We start from the raw sequence: 25,150 nt of genomic DNA, 5'->3' as shown, positions 1-25,150 counted from the left end.
TTGTCACATAATCCATCAAGCTTATTCTGAAGTGCACTGTGCTATGTATGACTTGCATGCTTGTCTTGGCAATACACAAATTGCAAGTATGAGACAATGCACCTATGCAATATTCCTGACAGGAAGTTGCAGAAAATTTGATTGATAATCCACTGGTGTACAACAGTGAATGTCTATGGCATCCTGTAATGTGAAACATGTCAATGTCCCTCACAGTAACACTCTGTACAGGAAGAAAATTATCTACATTTTAGTAGAGAAGTATGTAATTACATATGATAATCATAGTGATGTTAAATTCTGCCCTGCACACATATGCATTTGTTGTACAACCTGTGATGCACAGCACCATCTGTTCCAAACAGTGGAGTTTCAAGAAGGTTAAATATACTTCACATTGTTAATGTTAGTCTTCTTCTGTAGTGCTTGTGACTAATAAGGTGTTTTTCTAAATGTTGCAAATAGATAGACAAAAGGTTTGATGCTCAACCTAAGAAACTTGTGTGTGTAGAAATTGGTGCTGCTCAGCATGGGAAATATGTGTGTGTATAAAACACTTGGTGCAGCATCCACTTGCCTTGAAGAAAAGGTATTTAAACATGCACACATATCTTATATCATTGTCCAACATGAGTTGGCTTCCTTATCCCAGTTTTATTTCTGAAAACACACTGATGAGGTCATCTTTACAAAAGTGCACTCTCTCCCCTTACTAATTAGACTTCTCCTGTGGCTCTTGTGACTAACACCATGCTCTCTAGATTGTATAACTAGATAAGTAAGAGATTTGATGCTCTCCATGTGAAATTTGTCTGTGTGACTACAACACTTGCTGCTGTGTACACTTCCATTGAAGAGAATGCATTTAAATATGCACCCACTTCCCTTTTCCCACTCTTTTCTGAGACATACTGATGATGTCATCCTGACAAAAGTGCTGTCTTACCCTGTAGATGTCATCCTGATATAAAGTGCAGTCTCACCCCATAAGAGTCAGCTTTCTCCTGTGGTGTTTGTGATTAATACTGTTTCTACATTGTATAACTAAATAGGTAGGAGGTTCAGTGCTCAATATCAAGAACTTTTGTGTTAGTGGGGCTGTTTTCAGTTAGGTCAGCATGTGCCCAATCAAGTTTGAGTCTGAATAAACATTTTGAATTGCTAGATGACTCCACCACTCCCAAATCCCACCTTTCACAACCACAACTTCTTTGCAATGTAAGGGTGTAGCTAGTTATGCTGTTTGTATTCTACTGAGTATAATTTTCTACACATTACTTAAAAACATGCCTTTATATGCCATACTGTGTCCACAACTGTCTAAATTAATGCTTCCAATAAGTGTTTTATGAATTGAAAAAATATCTATTTCATGTTTTTAGGGGGAAAGTGATGCAAAGATTTGTTAAGGGGGAAATGTTTCCATTTTTCAAATGACAGGTGGTTTGTGGAGTAACAACTAAAGCACACAATTACGAAATACTGCTCTCTGCCTACACCCCTGGTGCAACACACTAATAAAGTAATTCTTTCTATAGTCAAGTGTCAAGGATTAAATGTCAGTCTTCTCCTGTGGTGTTTGCATTTTTTATATCATTCTCTAGATGGAGGGTCACAGTTGGGTTAAGACTTCCACTATGGTGCTTGTGGTTCATCCACCTCTCATTAGTTGGTAGAGTCACATGAATGTACTCACATACATAAATACCCTTTTTTCTACTTATTCTTTTCCACTTTTATGTTGGACAATGATTTAAGAGGTTTTGATTACATCGCACTGAAATGGGTTATTTAGGGCATGTGAAGTTGTAAATGCTCCTATAGCACATACATTAAGTACTGGCATGTACAGCATACCTACACAGATAGACTGTGGTTTAGTTCTTGGACAGTGTATGCAATACATGATGGAAACAGCTTATTTGTCAACAATGCATTGATATTGTACTACTCACTGTTGAGTGGACAGTAATATATGTAGTTCTTCTCCAACATTATAAGACTAAATCTATTTGTTTATACAATTGTAACTCCTATCTTAATACATGCATTCAGTTCAGTTATTTGTGAGAGTCTCCATTGCTTATGATAGGAAAGTGCTGTAAGCCCTTCAAAGGTGTTCTTCACAACATAGATATGTGTGTAAAAGGTATAGATACACAATGTCATTGGATGCAAAGCTCGCATATGCACACATGAAATCCAAACCAGATTGTCAGCATTACACCTAAAACACTCCCTACCAACACTAAGGAAGAACACATAGAGGAGGTACTCACATGTAATCTACCCAAACCTCCAATACCTTCTAGAAGCATCTCTAAGTGACCCCACAAACACTCAAAAAAGGCAGCAACTAACACAACACATAACTCTGAAAATAATAGTAGCCCAGCTTCTAAGTCCACAAGGCAAGACACCACATACCCAAACAATCTAGTCATTGTGGATTTAATTTTAAGACCTACTGATGTCCCCCTTACCAGGCTAAATCAGGAGAAGATCAGAGTGAGCTGTCTGTCTGAAACCAGGATCCACCAGATCATACATGTACTTAGGTCATTAAATCACAAGTAACATGGAAGTTTGTTGATGACTGCAAGCTGGGAGCATCCATTAAATCCCCAAACAATGCTGACATCATACAAACAGGCCTACAATTGACAGACTACTGGTGCTAAAGCCATGATCTTAAACTAAATGTTAAAAAATGTGTAATCATAAACATTGGTAAATCAGCTATCCCTGCAAATTATAATATTGATAGCACACCCCTAAAAGTAGAGTCAGTGGTGAGGGACCTAGGAACACAGATAGATAGTAATCTCAACTTTGACCACCAGGTAGTTAAGGTAGTGAGGAAATTCTTTTGTCTTGCTTAACTTGTAAGTGAAGGCATGGCATCAAGTTCAAAGGAAGTCATAGTGCCATTGTACTTGGCCCTCATCAGGCCCGTAATCAAGTACAATGCTCCCTTTTGCATGTACTTAACCGGGTATTTACACCAACTGGAGTGGCCCCAGAGGTTTCTCACTAAAAAAAATACAAGATGTCTTATGCAGACCCCCTATCCTTTTACTCCATCTCGTATCATTTATTGATAGTTGATTTCTGTCTGACCTACAAGGCATTCTCTGATCCACCCCTGATGAAAATGTTACATATTCGCAAGAAACATTATATGAGGGTTACACATTCCATGGACTGGAACCTTATTTTTGACTCTAACAGAACTTGCTGGAAAGACAGAGTCATATCCCAAAGGCTACCTTGACTATGGAATATACTTCCCATCTTCGGAAAATAAAGCCCATCCCTCACTCTTTTCTAAAAGAATTTGGATAAATGGATAGGGAACCATTAACTCACATAAGAGGTACTGCCCATGTCCCCTTATGAACAGATGCAGTCTGCAAAATGACTCAGGGCTCCAACACCCAAAGACCCACTGCCCTGACACTAACCCATCCCATGTCTGGGGAATTAAGATATAATATTTTCATATCTTGGGTATTATTAGCTAGGCTTGTAAAGGCTCTTGTTTCATTAGCCTAATTATCACCTATAAACCTATGTGGATTTCTGTGGCATCCATGTTTGTTATGCATCTCTCTGGTATCTATTCTAGCATGTGTTCAAAAATGACATTATGAAAATTTTTATTATGCCATTCATTGCTCACAGGCATTAACTATTCCCAAGATAATTATGCTCTGTATTGTGTGTCTTCATCCAGCCATTTCTTTATTACTGCAGTTGTTTTCAACACACTATACAGCTTAGTAGCAGATGAGGGATTCCATAAATGTTTCTTTATGTATGTCACGGTACCACCTGAACAGAAACTGTAATTGGTCTTCTGTTACAACATTTCCTTCTGTGTTTGTGTTGTTGGATTGGTGTTATGTCACGGTTGCCTGTAATTACATGTGAACATGTCTAGTATAATGATGTCTAAGATATTTGCAAATCATCAATAGAAAATTTGAAATCATAACATGTGATCTGATCTGTGGTGTCATTTGCCACTTATGTATTTGTTGTGTGTTATCAGATTACCATTTAGCATTTACAGACTAACTACACAACACTTGTTTGACTAGTAAATATCCATAGGTTATAAACCTCTTTCCTATCAATGCCACTGACATTTCTTTGCAAAAACATAACCATTTCTGATGTACCTTACATTACAGCTGTAAGGTCCATTTATTCTTGTGTATACATGATGAGGTAGAAAATACAGCAGTGGTGTCAGCTTGCATACATAAATTCCCTGTATATACATCACATATGCAATAACTGCAGTCTATGCATTTTGTTAACTATCTCAGCTGAGCATTTTATTAACATGTAGATCACATTTTCACTCCCCTTTGTTACATTGTAGCTTTACATCCCTATAACATCCTTTGTTAGCATTTCCAGTTTTATGTGCACATATTTGGCATTGTCATTGACATTATTGCTACATCAGTATAGCAGAAGTTATGTTATAAATGGCTCTTTTACACTTCAGCATATTTACCTGCATTATATGAGTAGACTTCTCCCATTTCCCCATCCATATTAAGTAATTATGCAGTATAAAATAATTGCTATTTGTGTAAAATTCCATTTCACTTCCCATCCTTCACTATTTTTCCACTATACTTGCCGGTAATATTTCTGAGTTACAGTGTGTGTGTGTGCTTCTATCTGAGCTTTGCCTATATGCAAGCCTTATTGTTTACATTTTGTCCTCATACTTACAAGGATATTTCCATGGCTGTGAACACTATTGCTGGCCCTAAAAAGATGCTTGCAAATATGTGGGTGCAATGAGCAGCATGCATATTCGATTAACACTGTTGCTCATCACACTAACACACTTGCATTGGGTAGGCTTAGCACAAATCCTACATGACTGCTAATAAATCCTAGGGAATGTTAAGTTTCTAAATACAATGGATTAACTCCAGATCAACAGATATTGATTTACCCTAGGAGATGTTAACTACCCAACAATAACCTAGGGTACCTACACATCAACTGTAAGTTACACTCAAAAACTCCTTCGTTTTATAAATAAAACTCCCTGAACCAAATTGTCAAGGGGCCCATTAAAGGACAAATATTTTTGACCTGATATTTACAAACATGGCATCAATATCAACTATTTCCCTGGTTTTCCCCCTCTCCAATTAAATCTGATCATGAACTGGTAAATTTTTCAATGTTCACTAGGCACACACACAAACACACACACACACACACACACACACACACACACACACACACACACACATACACACACACACACACACACACACACACACACACACACACACACACACATGTAGAGTAGTTTATGGGAAAATTGGAGTACTGGATTCTAAATCATCATTGACATATCTTTGTGATGTGGATACAAAACTAGCACCCAGCAGAACCCACATGGACACTAGCATAGTTAAATTTATGGTTAAATTTTTTTTTTTATTACCATGGTTGGTAACAGTCTATTGCTTAGTAGCTGACAATTAGTTTGCATAACTATATTTCATTTAAATTACAGTTGTTGTGTCTTTCTGCTTATCCCGGTTAGGGGTCGCCACAGCGGAACTCCGGTCCGCTAATGTTTGCTAGTGGATTTTTACGTGCCGAGTTACCAGCCCTGACGCACAACCTTCAACAAAGGCACGCCCATTCACGTATGCCTCCACATAGAAGACTCTCTAGCTGAGAATCGAATGGGACAACGTCTTGCTGTGAGGCGACAACGCTACCGCAGCACCACTACCGCACTTACAGTAATGATTTGTATTGCTTTTAGCTACTGTGTCATAAATTTTACTGTTTTCCTGGTATGGTGTATAGGTATACCAAGAATATCAAATGGCACATTTTTGTAGTAAACATAAGGAGTACCTACTGATGTGTAGAAATGTAGTTGCCAGAATGCCAGTAATATCAGTTACCTTTATTCAACATAACACATCTAGCAGAAATGTTAGTGCAAAGGGTAAATGAATCAATATAGCAAACATAGCAGAAATGTAAGTGACATTAGTAATTGCAGAATGACAAGACATATTCCAACCCTGCTGAACAGATGGAACATTAAATACCCTTTCTTCATGAAAGTAAATTCTTAACATTTGGAAGCAATTACATTTCTTTAATTAAAATTAACTAAATCATTAAACAGAGCAATACACAGTTAGCTAAAACAAGACCTGGAGCTGATTGTGAATCAGACCATCAGCTTCTTATAGCAAGACTAGAATTAAATAACAGAAAACAAGAAAAACCTCCAGACTGACAAGACATAAGTTTAATTATATTGTAAATGAATATGTAGTGGAAGCGAAGAGTAGAATTTGAGGATCAGACGTGGTGGACCGAGGACATAAAGAACTATGGGTAGTAGTCTGTCATATTGTCCAGAGATGGCAGCAGAAAATATTACAAAGAGAATGAAGATTAAGAAGGCATTTGGCAACATTAATTGGACAATGATGATCTAGAAGAATGCCGAGTGTAAGAAAATGTTACTATTATTGGTGGATGTTGATGCAGATTCAGAATTTGATGAAGTCAGTTAGGATTTTATGAGTAGAAAAATGGTAGCATTTGCATTACCTAACAGATTTAAGGTGGGATGGTTCCTCTTTGGAAAGCTGCATTTGAACAGAGGAACCAGGCAAGGGTGTCCACTTTTTGTTTTGTTATTTATTTTGTACTTAGAGCCATTGACAAAGAAAATAAGGGACTCACAAATTAAAGTATGTCACTGGTATGGTAATAAAGAATATGTAGCTTTATTTATGCATTATATTATGTAGTACCTGCTAAATCCAGAATAGGACTGTTCAGCATTGTGGAACATTTTGAGACAATTTCATGCCTTGCAAGAATATAAAATAAATGAAGATAAAACAGACACTATAATGGTAAACTATATCTCCACACATGAATTGGTTCAACAGTACTCATATCTATGGTGACTTGTAAAGATGAAGTATTTTGGTGTATACTAAGGGTGTGGATAGAGACTAAACAAAAGATAATACAAATATTGAGTACTTGGAAGTTCTTGATTATGGATATGGATAGTAAAATACAAGCAGTCAAAATGTTACTAGTCCTCTAATCCCTTTAGTTTTATATACAGGTCAAACATATTTTTATCAACCAGAAGTGAAGTTGTGGACCATAATTAATAAATGGATAAATTAAATTATTTGGGAAGGGAAGAGACCAGAGCTATGTGGAACAAGATATTTCTCCTCATAAAATAAGGTGGTTTAGGACTATTGGATTTGAAGGGATACTTTAGAGCTATAAAGTTAAAGACTCATATACATAACATAAGCAGAAGTTGAAAAATCAAGTGGAAAGTCATGATGATGATGATGAAACTGGGGGTTGGAGTTAAGAAGCAAGGACAAAGTATGAGTTTGGAATAACTGTACAGAATATTATAAAGTGGGAGAAAGTAATGTAAGAATGAAGTTTTACCAATAGGGATGATTGCAAGCATGGACATAGAAAATAGACAAGAGGTAATTGTAATTTATAGTAGAAAGTTAGCAAATGAACCAAGCTACTGGGAACAGATAACTACAGAATGGAAGGGAATAGAATAGGATGAGGCCAAGTAGATGTTTGCAATGCAGGTTATAGAGTGCCTTCCCAGGTTGGTACTGATGATAAAGCACAGGCAAAGAAAAAGGCTAGATTAGTGAAAGACCAGCTCTGGTTGAGATTTTGGTTGTGTCTAGAGGAGAAGCTGCTGTTAAAAAGGAGATAATCAGCAGGACATACAAAATATTCCATGATAACTATAAGAATAAACAAAAACAGACAGAAAAGATTGGTAAGACAGAATACAAAGGCAATATACAAAGGAACAATGGGAAGGCATCAGTATGGCTCCTACATATACACAAAGTCCACTTTTGTAGTAAGTATAAGATATATCTACTGATATGTGTGTAAAGGTAGTTGCCAAAAGGTCAGTAATATCAGTCACCTTTATTCAATATACCAAACCTAGCAGAAATGTAAGTGAGATTGGTAATTGTAGTAAGACAAGGCATACTCTAACCTTGTTGAACAGATGGACCATTAAAGATGCCATTCTTCATTCCTGCATGGAAGCATATGCACAGGTATTTTGTATGGATACCTATTGAAAGCACGAAAGTTACAAAGTGCGAACGCTCAGATAAGCGAAAATGCTGCAAATCAAAAACGTTATTGTGGGAGGCTGTGCCCCCCCCCCCACTAAATATATATTCCAACTCCGAGATAGCACTACAGTGAAGAAAGGGCAAATATTCTGAACTTCACTGTTCTGCGATGAAAAAAAACAAACTTCAATTTGTGGCATTTTCACTCATCTGAGCATTCTCGCTTTGTAACTTTCATGCTTTCAATATTTAACCATTTTGTATATCAAGCAGACTTCAGAGAATTTTTCCTCAGATAACAATCGCTGGAGGTGTGATGGGAAAAACAGTGAAAACTAGGAACGTGCTGTTTTTGGAATATGATAAGTTGGCAAATTTTTAAATTTTCGTAGAGAAATTCCCTAGAAATGTTGGGGAGCAAATGATTGTAGATAAGGAAATCATTCTTTTGAGCTGGGATATAGGGTTCGAATTGTGAAGACATAAAAAGGCTTTGCAAAGTTTAATGCTTTTGGCTATCAAAAAGGCAGTTATTAAAAACTGGAAATAAAAAAATGAAAATTTTGAAAACACAACAATGACCATTGTATTTGAAAAGATCAACTTACAATCCACTCCTTAAAAAGAATACTGTTAAAAAGTACTCAAATTAGAAACATCTGCACTTGTTTCACATGATAGAATGGTAATGGTCAAGATCCTACAAGCTGGACTCTGGCAGTATATGCCATGAGAACTGCCAGATGTACAAGCTAGTTTCAGAAGAAGCAGACACACCAGAGATCAAAATGTCAAAATCTTCCGAAAAATAGAGAATGTTAATGAGTTTTAGAAAAAATTACTTCTGCTGCACTGAATGCTTTAAAGCCTTTGAATGTGTGTCTCATAACCAGCTATGGTATATTCGTAGCAAATGGGCATACAGGCTCATTTTATTTGCCTTCTGATGAATCTAGATGCAGAACATAAAGTAGCTATTAAATCTGAGTATGGAATAGCTAACAAGTTCAAGACAGTTAAAAGAATGAATCAAAGCTGTATATCTTCACGCTACTTATTTTATATGGTGAATATATCACGTGAAATGCTGGCTTGGACAAATCAGACGCTAGAATCAAAACTGCTGGGAGAAATGAGAACATTCTCTGATATGCAGATGATGCTTTTAATGGCTGAAAGTGAGGAAGAACTGAAGAGTCTGTTGGTCATGATGAACAATGGAAGCTTGAAATGTAACTTGGAAAGCATAAAAGCTGGCTTGCTGTTCAACATCAGAAAGCAAAACGTGCATCATCTATCATTATCATTTTTCTTTTTGCAAATAGATGGGGAAGAAGTGGAAGCTGTGGTGGATTTTTATTTGTCAGGGCTCAAAGATCTCTGTAGATGGTGACTGCAGCGATTAAATTAAAACACGCTTGCTTCCTGAAAGGAAAACTAAATCAAATATAGATAGCATTGTAAACAGAAAAAATTCACATTATTTATAAAGGTTTTTATAATCAAAGCTATGTTCTTGTCATTAATAAAATGTTGCTAAGAAAGGTAGACTATCAATACGGTTGTGCACCAGAAAATCAATGCTTTTGAAATGTGGTGTTTAAAAAACTATCTTTTGAGAATCCCATGGACTGCAAGAAAATAAAGTTGGTCAATAGATAAGTGAGTAAATCCAGACTGTTCACTGGAAGATCTGACATTTTTAAAACTCAAATACTGTTGGCCACATAATAAGACATCAGAATTCACTACAGAAAACAAGAAGATGAGAAAGAATGAAAGAAAAAGGGAACATCATAAGCTAACTTAGATGAACAGTAAGTAGTTGATATGAATTTATATGAACTTAAAGAAGCAGCTTGTGATAAACATGCATTGTATTCTTAAATCCTTGAGGTCATACCAAGTCTGACACAACTAAATGACTAAGCAACAATATTAAAGAGAATGATTACCTTTGCAAGTTTTACAACTTAGATGACACTGCTTGCATTTGAGATTATTCTCAAAAAATCTTTCTGGACAGTGTTCTACACACTGATTAGTGCCATCTAGTTTCATTAGGTGTAATGGGCATTCCAAGCAATCATCTGTCCCAGGACCAAAACAGAGCTGGCAGGAAATGTCACATTTTTCACAACCGTTAGTTGCTGCATAATATCTGGAATCGGAGCAGGAAAGAAAAATAAAGTTACTGATTTGCATTGTTCTGCAATGATTGCAGTTATCTTATTTAATGACTGACTCTTTTTAATAATGATCACATTTCAGTTTCTTTTTATGGAAACTAAGAGATGAAAATGAACAGAGAATCACCCTATCCTTACAGAAATGATAAAACATGAAATCAGTTTTTGGAAACAGAAAAATGCAAATTGAGAACATTTAAAGATAAGCTATGTGCATTTAGCATAGAATCATGTCAGTACACTGAGCAAAAAAAAAATCACTTTATTCACTCATATCAAAATTCTTACAACATAAATTGCAAAAAAGGAAAAAGATGGGGAAACCTACAATGCAAACTGAACACTCCAGTGACTTTAAAAATATTACATCCAAGGTTGCTCAACCTCAGGGAGAAAAGAATCTTCCCTTATCCCCAAAGCTGAGTAGCATCTAATGTAGTATTCCTGCAATGTTTGATTTTAGGTTCTAGCTCAGCCTATATTACTTTGGCAACTATAAACAGTGCTATTAAGCTAAATACATGCTCGGCCTTACTATAATGAGAGAAATGCTGTTGTGTCTTTTGGCTTTTCCCGGTTAGGGGTCACCAGAGCGGAACTACAGTCTGCTAATGATTGGCAGTAGATTTTTATGTGCTGAGTTGCCGGCCCTGACGCACAACCTTCAACGAAGGTACGCCCATTCACGCATGTCTCCACACAGAAGACACTCTAGCTGAGAATCGAACAGGACGTCTTACTGTGAGGCGAGAAATGAATACAATAATTTAATATTTACCAAGATGAGATTAATACAGAGTATTAATACTATCTGTAAGAGTGATTTATATTTAAGGATATATCCACACTGAGTTTAGGAATAAAGATTTATTATTATTTATTTTATTCACTCATATGAAAATTCTTACAACATAAATTGCGAAAAAAGGAAAAAGATGGGGAACCTACAATGCAAATTGAACACACCAGTGACTTTAAAAACATTACATCCAAGGTTGCTCAACCTCAGGGAGAAAATAATTAATAATATTAATAATAATAAAACAATGTACCCAACACACTAGTCATAGGTGACTCTATAGTCAGGCACACCGATGTCCCACTAACCAGGCTAAACAAGGAGAAGGTTTCTGTCAGCTGCCTGTCGGGTGCCAGGATCCGCCACATAACCCACACACTCAGGTCACTCCACAACAAGTACAAATATGACTCTGTCATTGTCCATGTTGGTGTGAACGACCTGAACGTACCTCCCTGGACTACATGAAAAGAGACATGGAAGAGCTCTCCGATCTTGTAGCCCAAGCAGGTATGACCCTAGCTCTGAGTAGCATTCTGCCATCACCCAGAATTACATAGCAGTACAAGGACAAAATGGTTGACTTCAAAAATTGACTAAGCTTCTGGTGTCATTCTAAAGGGATCCAGTATCTGTCTGCCTGGGATGACATGGTCAACAGACCACAATACTTTGCCAGAGATGACCTGCACCTGTCATCCCTGGGATTCCGGATACTGGCTAAAGTTCTTGCCACCCCTATAGTGCCTTTTTTAGGCAAGGTTCAAATGACAAATTCACCACTGTAACAGGAACAGGCAAGCAAAATCTGAGGGTGATGCTACTCAATGCTAGAAGTCTAAATCTCAAAATGCACTCACTCGAGGCACTCCTTAAAATAGAGAACATCGATATCTGTGCAATGACTCAGACCTGGTTCAAGGCTCCAGAGAGCACCACTGCACTACCAGGCTATAACTCATACCACACTTTTCGGCCATGTAACATGGACCGGAACACCAAAGGCGGAGGTTTGTCCATATTCATTAAGGATATCCACACCTCCAGGCTAGTTGCTCAGCATAATGCATCTGAGGTTATCCAAGTGCAACTAACTCTGGGCAAAACTGCAATCCAAATTGTAGCTTGCTACAGATCCCCCACCATGCCCCAGGATTCCCACTCCTCTTTTCTTGATGTACTGGAAAATATTAGGGTTCAAGCAAACACCCTAATAATGGGCGATTTCAACTACCCCACCATTAACTGGGAAAACTACTCATGTACCAACTGCTTCACTCAAAGCTTACTGGAATTCATAAACTCCAATGCCCTGGATCTACTTATCCACACCCCCACCAGGGGCAACAATATCCTAGGTCATTACCAACATGAGTGACTGGTGTTCCACACCTGAAGTCAATGCCTCATTGGTCCGATCCGACCATAAGCTAATCACTCTAGATATCCACATCCTGCCTCGACCCCCCCATTAAGGAAACCACGGTAAAAGATTTCTCCTAAGCCAACTTCATGCTTCTTAAGACAGAAGTGATGAACTTCATGACACCCATGCAGATGGACAATACAGTTACAACTACTGAATCCTACACAGTTGCACTTTATAGGCACTTACATGAGTGCATGGATCGTGCTATCCCAAACAGAACCAAGACACTATCCTCCAAAAACAGGAAGCCAATCTGGTGGCCCCCTGCCATAAACAAACTGTACAACAGAAGGAAGAAACCGTTGCAAAAAAGAGTAAAATCCCATGAGTGGAGGAGCTCCCTGGTCAGCCTAAGTAAGAAGCTGGGATCCCTGATAAAATCCTCCAAAGCTAGTTACGAAAACAAAATTGCCACTGATTCTAAAGACAGCCATAAAACATTCTATAGCTATGTCAAGAATCTCAATGGCAACACTCAGATCTGCTCTGAGTTACAGCACAATGGCACTAAATATACAGACCCAACTGATATTGCCAACATCCTGGCAGATAGGTTCAGTGCTAACTTTACCCCCTCTCACCCCCTAAAGGGCCCATCTCTATACTGGAAGAATGCAAAGTTCCTGTAATCACGGGTGCACAGGTAAAAACCACACTCTCCAAAGCCAAGAACAGCATCCATGAGACCAGACAACATCCCAGGCTGCATTCTACACGAACATCAGAATGAACAGGCACCCCACCTAAGTACCATGTTCAATCATAGCCTCACCTCAGGCTTTGTGCCTGCTGAATGGCGTACACCAAGGTTATCCCACTCCACAAGGGGGAAGCCACGACGGACCCCGGGAACTCCTGCCCCATAAGCCTGATGAGCCTAGTCTGCAAGGCCATGGAATGTATCATCATGGAACTTATAAACAAAGACATTGGTAATCTCCAAACTCTGGACCCCACCCAGTTCGGGTTTGTAAAAGGCAGATCATGTCTCCTAAACCTGATAGACTTCTTCGAAGCAGTCACCAAAGCTGTAGACGAGGGTAAGGTGGTTCACACAGCCTATCTAGATCTTGCCAAGGCTTTTGACACCATCCCCCACTCTGGAATTATAGATAAACTCACTAAACTAGGTATAAATCTCTATGTCACAAGATGGGTTGCCAACTGGCTCACTGACAGAACCCACACTGTGAAAGTAGCAGACTCCAAATCTGACTTCAGACCAGTGACAAGTGGAATGCCACAGCGTTCAGTCCTGGGTCCTCTCCTGTTTGGTATCTACTTCTCTGAAGTACAGGCTAACACAGAAGGTCTTTGGCTAATGAAGTTTGCAGATGACTGCAAACTAGGAGCCATAATCAAAACTCCTAACGATGTGGACATCCTACAAAAGGGCCTCACTGAGACAGATGCCTGGTGTCAAAGCCATGGCCCCAAGCTGAATGCCAAAAAGTGTATTGTCATCCCCTTTGGTAAAAACTCTACACCATAGGCGGTAGTATACTTAACACCGAAAGTGTAATAAGAGACCTTGGGACACTGGTGGACAGTAGTCTCTCCTTTGATAATCACATCGCCACAGTAGTCAGGAAATCCTTCTACATGGCACACCTCACCACAAAAGGTTTCTCATCCAGAAAAAAAGAGGTCATTGTTCCCCTCTACTTATCACTCATTAGACCCATTATAGAGTACAACGCCCCTTTTGGTATGTACCTCACAAGACATCTACAACAAGTGAAAAGGCTGCAGAAATACCTCACAAAAAGGATTACCGGCCTCAAACAGATACCCTATACAGACCGTCTCAAAAAACTCCAGCTTTACTCTGTCCCATATTGCCTACTCAGAGGTGATCTCCGCCTAACATACAAAGCTATGTCAAACCCAGAGGTGTTGGGCATGCTCCACTTAAAGAAATCCCAATCATTCCGAGCTACACACACTAGGGACCTAAACCTTGTCACCACAATAAACAGAACATGCCGGAGGGACAGATTCCTGTCCCAGAGACTTCCCATACTCTGGAATAAACTACCTATCCATATCAAACAAAGCTCCTCATTAGCACTCTTCAAGAAAAATCTTGATGGATCAATGGGAAATAGGAAATTCACCCCGGGGATCACCTCTGTGGCTCTGCTCGACAGTGGCTCAGGAAAATAATTTTCTTGGGTGGCAAAAGCCAGGGTACCTTTTTGGCTGGGCTTGTATAGGCCCTAGGGCCGATAGCCTAGTACCTACCTATGAACCTATGAACCTAAGATAGTATAGGGCTACCTCTGATAGGGGTAATTTTTTCCCCCATTGATTACAATGTAAAGGTTGCCTTCAGTTAAGCTCTCAGTGATAATTTCAGCAAAATACTGACATTTTCATTTTATTTATTTTTATGATTCTGCAGAAGTATTAAAACCTCTTATTTCTGGATTGGTGAATCAAATATGTTTATCATTATTAAGAACTGAACCAAATGATTTTCTCAGAAAACTCAAGATAGTTGCATCTGTCATTTTTGGATTAAGGTTGCTACCAACTTTATCTCAGGCCTTTAACAAAACTATTGATAAAATATATTCCTGTTTGTTTAGAACTCTACCTTCTTTGCCTATGGTTTGAATTTAATTATTCAGTTTTATAACGATTTTACTGTATTATCTGGTTGGAATTTCCCCTCATTCTGCTTAATTAGTGCAGATTTTAGAAACAGAAACTTTGCTGTGGTTAGTAAAGTCATTAGTTTAATTTGGTTATCTTGTATGATTAATACTTTTCATCATGAGATCTTTTTTTATTTAGTCTTCAAATAAATATTTGACCCCACCCCCGTTTTTGATACATATAATACAAACTGATGAGATCAGCAAAAGTAGAGTTCTTAAATGCAGTCCAGATAACAAAGAAGGGTATGTATGTTCTGTCCTGAGAAAATCAAAATTCTTTATTCTTTTTTCCTGGCAGCCTTGGTAACTCTAATATCTTGAGGAAGGGATATATTTAATTTCCACTTTGTATAAACATTATTATCTAATTGTTAATAAATATCAGAGAGATAGCTGAATTGATACTTGTGAAAAACAGGAACCATATCTACATTCTTCTTGTCAAGTAGCATAAAGGAATCTATTACTGACCAATATATGTTTACCTGAGAGAAAAAAGCACATTACTACAAAAGTGTGCACTTTGCTCTGAACACATCTTCCAAGGTACAGTTCTGACTGTAGATGAATTATAATTAAACCTTTCTAGTCTTGGATCTAAAGTTTAATTCTAATCACTTTCCAATATAATGATATGATGCTTAAACTACACCAAATACTATTTTTAATTTGGTCAAGAAGATAATTTATTATGAAAGAAGACTTATATAGTGGTCAGTACTACCAGTATAAAAATTTCCTTTAGAAAAAAAGTCAAATATACAGAACTAAACTTTGTTGTCTATTTTAATTTGTTTTTTCCTCATATTTCAAGACATTTGAATCACAACATCTCTCTCTGCTGTTTAAACAATTCCCTGTCACAGTGATATGCTTAAGCCAAATTTTGTTTTGGTAACTGATTAGCTCTCATATGTCTTTCTTAGATTTATTCAGTATTTGTCCCAGACATGTAGAATAAATTTCAAATAGCTTTATTTTCCTTCAAAATATGTTTGCCATTAATATTCAGATACTATACTCATAACTCAGCCCCATAGCATTAATACATCCCAAATGAGCCACAGATCAGTTAGCAGCAAATGGTGTATTAGAGATTGGGCAGTGAAAGGTTAGCCAGAATAGCAAATACCAGATTGCTCAAGCTCGGGGGATGGAGGCTGCTAGGCACATGGAACAGGTGACACCTATCAGTGGCTGGGTGTATCACTCACATATACTGACCATATTTGTTCCAAATTACATTGGCAAGGGACTTTACTGCTGAGCTAGGAATAGTAGTTATGAATATGCAGACTTCCTCACCTGACCATACAGCTGTAGTAAGTCTACAGGTAGCTAGGGGTTTGAAACTCCAAGGGACGTAAAGCCTCTCCACTCACTACTTCATGTCTTTCCTCACTGGCAGAATGAATAGGTCAGTAGAGCTTCCTGATCAGGAACAAACTAGCCATAAAGTTCTTCCCTAGCCCAAGAATACCTGATTCCTTCTCACGTAAGAAAAAAATTGATATTTAGGTGTACATAATGGAAACATTTGACAAGGTACCTCAGAGGAGGTTGTCTAAAAAAAGGATTATATTATTATTGGTCAGCTACCATCTTTTATCAGAATTATCTTGTCAAGCAATTGAAGAAACTAGGATGAGTAAACAGAACCATTAAAACAGTAAGGCGGTAACTGATATTTCCAATGAAGGTAAAATAAGCAAAAACATATTTTTTTTTGCATCTGGAATGTTAAATTAAAGGGTGAATTAACTAACTGCTCAAACTGAAACAGTGGAAAATCCCACCTCTAGATTGAAGACAAAAGTATCCTCCTAGGACCTAATGCTATACATAATATAATGTAATATGTATCTAAGCTGTCCCAATAACTACCTTTGTATCCACAGTTTGACTAATTAACGAGTTAGGAGTTAGATAAAAATATAAATAAAGAGAAATTTTAAAGGAACTTCATATGTCTATGTATATATCTATATGGATATGTGAATGACCTGAAGCATACCTCCCTGGACTACATGAAAAGAGACATAGAGGAGCTCTCTGATCATGTAGCCCAGGCCAGTATGACCCTGACCCTGAGTAGCATATTGCTCTCACCAATAATGATGCCGCAGTATAAAGACAAAATTATCAATTTTAACAATTGGCTAAGCTATTGGTGTCATTCAAAGGAGATCCAGTGTCTGTCAGCCTGGGATGACATGCTAGACAAGCACCATTGCTTCACCAGGGACGGCTTGCACCTGTCACCCTTAGGCTTTTGAATACTGGCTAAGGCTCTTGCCACCCCCATAGTGCCTTTTTTAGGCAAGGTTCAAAAGACAAACCCACCACCATAGACAATACCAGAAACAAAAAACTAAGGGTAATGCTACTCAATGCCAGATGTCTAAACCTCATGATGCATGCACTCGAGGCACTCCTCAGTATGGAGAAAATCGATATCTGTGCAGTAACAGAAACCTGGTTCAAGGCTCCAGAGAGCACCCCAGCACTTCCAGGATTCAACTCATACCATTCCCTTTGGCTCAAGAACTCAGACAGGAATTCTAAAGGTGGGGGGAGTATCCATTTTCATCAAGGATACCCACACCTCCAGGTTAGTGGCACTGCATGAGGCAACAGAGACCATCCATGTGCAACTAACAGTAGTTAAAACTGCTTTTCAGTTCATGGCCGGCTACAGATCACCCACTTTGTCTTAGGATCCTCACGCAGCATTCCTGAGAACACTGGAGAATATGAAGGTCTCGCCAAACACCATGATATTGGGGGATTTCAGCTATCCAAACATTGACTGGGAAAACTACTCAAGTCCCAACTCTTTTTCCCAATGGTTCCTGGAGTTTATAAACTCAAATGCCATGGAACAATTGGTCAACACTCCCACAAGAGGGGACAACATACTGGACTTGGTCATCACCAACATGGGGGCTCAGTGTTCCACACCAGATGTAAATCCCTTGTTGGTAAGATCAGACCATAAACTTATCACAATAGACATCTACATCCCGACCCCACCCCCAGCCAAGGAAACCACTGTGAAAAATTTCTCAAAAGCAAACTTCACACTTCTCAAGATCGAGGTGGAAAGTTTCAAAGCCCCCGGGCTAATGGAAAATGCTACCCAAACCACAGAATCCTTTACAAAGGCACTCTATGAGCACCTACAGGAATGCATGGATCGTGCCATCCCAAGTAAAACCAAGACATACTCCTCCAAGAACAGGAGACCAGCCTGGTTTACCGCGGTCATAAATAAGCTATACAACAGAAGGAGGAAACTATTACAAGACAAGGCAAAATCCCAAAAAGGGAAGGCATCCTTGATCAGTACTAGCAAGAAACTTCGATCCCTCATAAAATCATCAAAGGCCAGCTTTGAAAGAAAAATCGCCAAAGACACTAAAGATAATCACAAGGCGTTCTTTAGCTATGTCAAAAATTTGAGTGGCAGCTCACAGATCTGCTCTGAGCTGGTGCAAAATGGCACAAAATACACTGAACCCACAGACATTGCCAACATCCTGGCGGACAGGTTCAGTGCAAACTTCGCACCCCACCCCCCCAAAAGGGCCTGTGTCTATCCCAGAAGAATGCAGTCCCCCAGACATCACAGATGCACAGGTGAAAGCAGCCCTCTCCAAAGTCAAAAACACAGCATCAATGGGACAAGATGGTATCCCAGGCTGCGTCTTACACTAGCTCCAAAATGAACTAAACCCTCACATGAATTCACTGTTCCAACTCAGCCTTACCACAGGCTATGTACCCAAAGAATGCCGTACAGCAACAGTGATCCCGCTCCACAAAGGTGGCGCCACAACGGATCCAGGGAACTATCGCCTTATAAGCCTGACTAGCCTGGTCTGCAAGGCCATGGAGTGCATCATCATGGATCTCATAAACACTGGACCCCACCCAATTCGGCTTTGTTAAGGGCAGATCTTGCCTCTTAAACCAAGTTGACTTCTTCGAAACAGTTACCAAAGCCTTAGATGAGGGAATGGTAGTCCACACAGCCCACTTAGATCTTGTAAAGGCTTTCAACACAATACCCCATTCTGGTATCATAAATAAGCTTATCAGCTTAAATATCAACCCATATGCCACAAGATGGGTTGCAAACTGGCTCAGGGATAGAACTCACATGGTCAGAGTCGCGGGTGCCATGAATGACTCTAAACCAGTTACAAGTGGCGTCCCACAGGGATCAGTCCTGAGACCCCTCTTGTTCGGTATATACTTCTCAGAGGTACAGGCAAACACAGAAGGACTATGGCTGACCAAGTTCGCAGATGATTGCAAACTGGGAGCCATAATCAACTCTCCGGCTGACACAAGCATCCTCCAGAAGGGCCTTACGGAGACTGATACCTGGTGTCAGAACCATGGCCTCAAGCTAAATGCAAAAAAATGCATAGTCATCCCCTTTGGGAAAAACAAAGTGCCCACAAACTACCATATAGGAGGTAATCCACTAATTATGGAAGAAGTAATCAGGGATCTGGGGACCCAAGTAGATAGTAACCTGTCCTTTGACAATCACATTGTCAAAGTGGTTAGAAAAACCTTCTATATAGCCCACCTAATCATGAAAGGATTCCCATCTAGATCTAGAGAGGTCATTGTGCCCCTCTACCCATCGCTCATCAGGCCCATAATTGAGTACAATGCCCCTTTTGGGATGTACCTTACCCGACACCTGCAACTGCTGGACAGACCTCAAAAATACCTCACCAAGAGGATTGTGGGCCTCAAACAGATGCTCTATGCAGCTCGATTAAAGAAACTCCAGCTCTACTCAGTTGCTTACCACCTACTCAGAGGTGATCTCTGCCTGACATACAGGGCCATGTCTAACCCGGAATTGTTGGGCATGCTCCACCTCAAGAAAACCAGATCCATTAGAGCTACATGCTCCAGGGACTTAAACCTTAGCACAACAATAAATAGGACATGCTGGAGGGATAGATTCATATCCCAAAGGCTTCCTGCGCTCTGGAATAGAATCCCAGTCCATGTTAGGAAGAGCCCCTCGCTGACCCTCTTCAAGAGAAATCTTGATGAGTGGATGGGAAATCGTAAATTTGCTCCTGGAATCACTTCTATGGCCCTGCTGGACAGAGGCTCAGGAATGTAGTCTAAAAGGGAGGAGCACACCAACACATTCTGGCTAGGCTTATAAATGCCCTAGGGCAGATAGCCTAGTACCTACCTATGAACCTATGAACCTATGAACCATCATTTATCAACAATCTATGCATGTTATTTACTGCATCTCAAAACCCCTTCACAAAAAAAGAGAAGAATGAAATCTGATGTGCTGAATTCACAAAAAAATAAGATACCACATAAACAACAAAAGCTAGACATGAAAGAAACAAAAATTAAATGAAAACATTCAATTGAATTAATAAAAATAAAACACATGCTATAAACAAAGCAAAGTAAAGCATCATTAGTAGCAAATTGAATCCAAAACTAAAAATTTACCTTAATAAATTACAACAGTATTAAACTGTTGAATAAACAATAAAAACAGGATATAATTTATCTCAGAACAGTAACAGAAAACCTCCCATTAGACAATCCATTCATAAAATCCCTATGTAAGTTAAATAAAGTCCTGTGGAATAGGTAAACTCTACAATTAGCCCATCCCATTGACATGAACAGGAAACAGTAATGCAAACTAAGAAGTATAGAAATATGGATAAATGAAAGATGTAGTGGTTTACATTGCATGGCAACAAATTACCTTGTACAATAGGATTAGGAAAATTGCTTTGTGATTTGTAGCATTTACATTAATCAGCAAGCTATCCAAGCATTCAGTACACACTATATCTTCTCTCTCTCTTTCTCTGTCTATCTATATATAGGTGTAATGGGTGTAGGACACCTGATGGAATATATACAATGCTGACAGCAATGAAATCTATGCATAATTGTCTAATTAAGAAATATTGACATGTTCTGTGCATGGTCCGGGATTACCCTGGAGCAGGCTAAACCAACAGCAGGTGTTTTTGCCAAAAGGTTGCAAGACAAGAATGCCAATGACAACTTGTTTGAATACCCAGACTTGCCCCCCCCCCCTTCTGGACCCATGTTAGCACTTGTTCCTGTGTCCACATAGGTCAGAAGTCACAAGCGTCGACATTGTTTGACCTAGTAGTCATTCTCATCTTGCAACCTTCTGGTTGCTTTATTTGGCAATCAAACATTGTAGTGATCTCTAAAATGATAGTAAACCTATAAAAAAAAAAAAAAATATATATATATATATATATATATATATATATATATATATATATTCACTTTATATGTTCAAAATCCTGAAATATCGAATTTCAGAATCTCAAGCACATAAAGTGGAAAGACTAAAACATCGAACACCCAGAAGTGCGAAATTCAAAATCGTGATTTCTATACTACACACACACCACAAACATACACACAGACATACACACACCTTACTCCCCACAGACAAACACACAACCCAATCCTATGTACAAGCAGGGGGGCTGCACCTCCCTACACCCCCCATGTGGGGGCCTGCACCCCCCCACACCCCCCAACTTAAATATACTAACTTCCAGGTCGCACTACATACACAAACACATGAAACACCACCACACAAGCTACATCCATCTCACACACACACACCACAGTAACAAAACACACTAAGTCACACTACAGCCCTTACCCCAAATCCTTAAAACATAAACACTTAATCCATGAACATAGCGCAACACCAGAACTGCTAATTCAACATCACTGAAATGTGAGATTTTGAATTTTTCGCTTCTGGGTGTTCGATGTTTTAGCCTTTCCACTTTATGGGCTCGAGATTCCGAAATTCGATATTTCAGGATTTCACACATATAAAATGTTCCCATATATAGATACACACACACACACACACACACACACACACACACACACACACACACACATATATATATATATATATATATATATATATATATATATATATATATATATATATATACATACATATACATATACACAGAGATAGAGAGAAAAAATGAGATACATATGACATTTTCCCTTGGTCATATCACTTAGATTATGGTTGACAAGCATCAGTGAACAATCAGTTTACTTATCCAGTTAACAAACAATTACATAAAATATGTATGTAAGCAGGTTCATGTATACATACATGCATACATATGGAAACAGATGCACATGAATATGTGTACATACATCCATATGCAAACAGGGGCACATGCATGTGTGTGCCTACATACATACATATGTACAGTTGCATATGAATGTGTGTACATACCTACATAGGTAAACAGGGGAACATGAATGTGCGTACATACATACGTATGCCAACAGGTACATATGAATGTGTGTACATACATACATATGTTAACAGGTGCATATGAATGTGTGCACATATGGACATTGCAATGTGCTGTCTGTCTACTTTCTGATGAACCTGTTGCTCCAGAGACATTGTAGAATTTCTCCCTGACCTTTATCTAGAAAGGAGAAACAGGTATTTCAACTCAACTCCTTTTGAATTCTGACCATCACCCAGGCAACTCCACATACCCACAGCAACATAAAAACTCAACAAAAAACACCCAAAATGTGAAATGAACTTGGCAACTAAACCCAAGAAAACAGCAGTGTACCTTCTGCTGCCTGCCTTGCTCTTATTGATACGTAATAATCTTTTGATGGATGTCATGTCATTTTATATAGAAATACAGCTAATACATTAATGGCAGCTCTAAATTGCAGGTGAGCAGCCCAGATACTGTGTATTCATTATTTCAGGGATAAGGAAGCCACAAAAATGTTTCACAGAAATAATCAATTTAGGATAGTAGAAAAAACTAAACATTTTTCAGTCATAGCAAATAATTTTAGGGAATTTCTTACCCTGCTGGACAGTGTGCAAGACAAAGATGCTGGAATTTATAGTAACCAAAAGTACATGCTGTACAGTCCTTAGGAGATCCCCCATGACATGTCTTGCATACAGTATCACAGGGTGAGCAATATCCAAGTTCATTTCCATCCACATCTTCAGTGTCAGCGTATGTTCCTGGAGGACATTCCTTCACACAAGTATTATCTGAAAATAAAATAAATATTTGCTGTTTTTGCCTACGTTAACTATGCAGTTAATACAAGGGCCTAGAATTACAAAGGAGTGCCAAGATTTCATAAATACAGAACATAGATCACAAAAAATCATAAAGGGAGTTAATTAGGAAATAGTGGCTATATTTTGCTTATAACAATTAACTTGCAATTTACGCAAATCTTAAGATAAATAGCATTTTTAGAAGGTCATTTTATTTTATACTGCATTAAAATGATACACACACACACACACACTCTCACATATATATATGAACACACATGTATATTTACCAAAGACATACTGAAATATCAGCATCACATAAAATTGTGAACATGACATAGAATGTATTTATTTTTATTTATGTACATCATGTGTGCATCGACACAACGTTAATGAACATGTTATGGATGGCATCAACACCCAATCAATCTCTAATCAAAAGCATTACTGTAAACTCCTACCTCATCTATAATTAAGCACAACTAAATATAAACACCAGAAACACCCTTAAAAAATTAACCCTACCCAAAGTGAGCTCTCTAGATAATGAATTGTAATTCTCCAGTCAAAAAATGGCATTAGCTAAAAATCTAAAACATAAATGAAATATAAATCTAAGAAGTCATAAAATAGCCCTTAGTGAGCTACTTATTTGTTGCGCAAGCTTAACAAACTCATTAAAAATCACTTCAGAACAAGAGTAGAAAAGTACTTTCAGAACAGTCCTTTGATAAGAATGTTGTTATGGTGAGAAAATGGGGTAATGCTGACTTCTACAAACTGCATTGTTGAGCAGCTACAAGATGATCAAAGCTGCTATAGAAATTCTTGACTCATTCTGGGCAAAGCCTTTAGCATGGTTCCTATCCTACCCTATACTAGTAGTTAGGCCTATCCCAGCTTGCTGCAATAGTAACAAAGGTTTGCATGCTGGATACAGTGTATACATAATCTAACTACCTACTGTACTACGTATGTATTATAAGATTTTAGTGACTGCATACTTTATGGTATATTTGTCTCTGCTTTCAACAGCAGTACATAGCCTACTATTCCTATGCCTTTCTGTGAGTGTGATATACCTGACCAAACAGAAGGCACCATCCAGTAAAATGACTTCAGTCACATACATCTTGACGTTCTGTGTCGAGAAACTTAATACAGTTTATGCATACTTCTCAAATTAACTATTTTAGTGAAAATCTAGCTTTTGTATGAATAGTACACAAATCACCTTCACAGTATAATGCTAAATGTAAAAAAAAATGGATAAAAGGATAGCTTATATATCTATGATGTATATTCTGAACCATATGAATGAGGCTTGTTAAGCAATGACTGTGCATGAACTGTCCAAAAATAGCTTATGTATGCAGATCAAACTTGAAAGACATGCGCACACACACACACACACACACACACACACACACACACACACACACACACACACACACACACACACACACACACACACACACACACACACACGCACACACGCACACACACACACACACACACACACACACACACACACACACACACACACACACACACACACACACACTCCTGCACAAGAGCTTAATGTGCAACAATACTCTAAAGTCATATAGTGACACCAATATCCTTATGACACTCTCACTTCTTGTACCCTAAAGTAGCCTGAACGGTGATATCATGTACCGTTATTTAATTTTATAGACAAGGTTTTTGCCTGAATGATGTAATTTTATGGGTATACAAAGAGCAG

The 25,150-nt window shown here is 38.4% G+C and overlaps 1 protein-coding gene across 1 annotated transcript in view; it reads right to left on the bottom strand.

The window, feature by feature from the left end:
* The window catches only part of LOC122807533 (proprotein convertase subtilisin/kexin type 5-like), a 252,030-nt gene extending 228,631 nt beyond the window's left edge, over positions 1-23,399 (bottom strand). The window contains exons 1-2 of the mRNA XM_044078454.1: positions 23,196-23,399; positions 10,133-10,338 (exon numbers count right to left, since the gene is read on the bottom strand). Coding sequence (XP_043934389.1) covers positions 10,133-10,238 — 106 coding nt within the window. The 5' untranslated portion in view covers positions 10,239-10,338; positions 23,196-23,399. The remainder of the gene's footprint in view (positions 1-10,132; positions 10,339-23,195) is intronic.
* Positions 23,400-25,150: the final 1,751 nt, after the last annotated feature.

The sequence above is a fragment of the Protopterus annectens genome, chromosome 7.part1, assembly GCF_019279795.1.
Source record: "Protopterus annectens isolate FY-2018-M chromosome 7.part1, PAN1.0, whole genome shotgun sequence".
Lineage (NCBI taxonomy): Eukaryota > Metazoa > Chordata > Ceratodontiformes > Protopteridae > Protopterus > Protopterus annectens.
The sequence above is the reverse complement of the archived record's forward strand: the minus strand, read 5'-3'. Positions and strand labels throughout refer to the sequence as shown.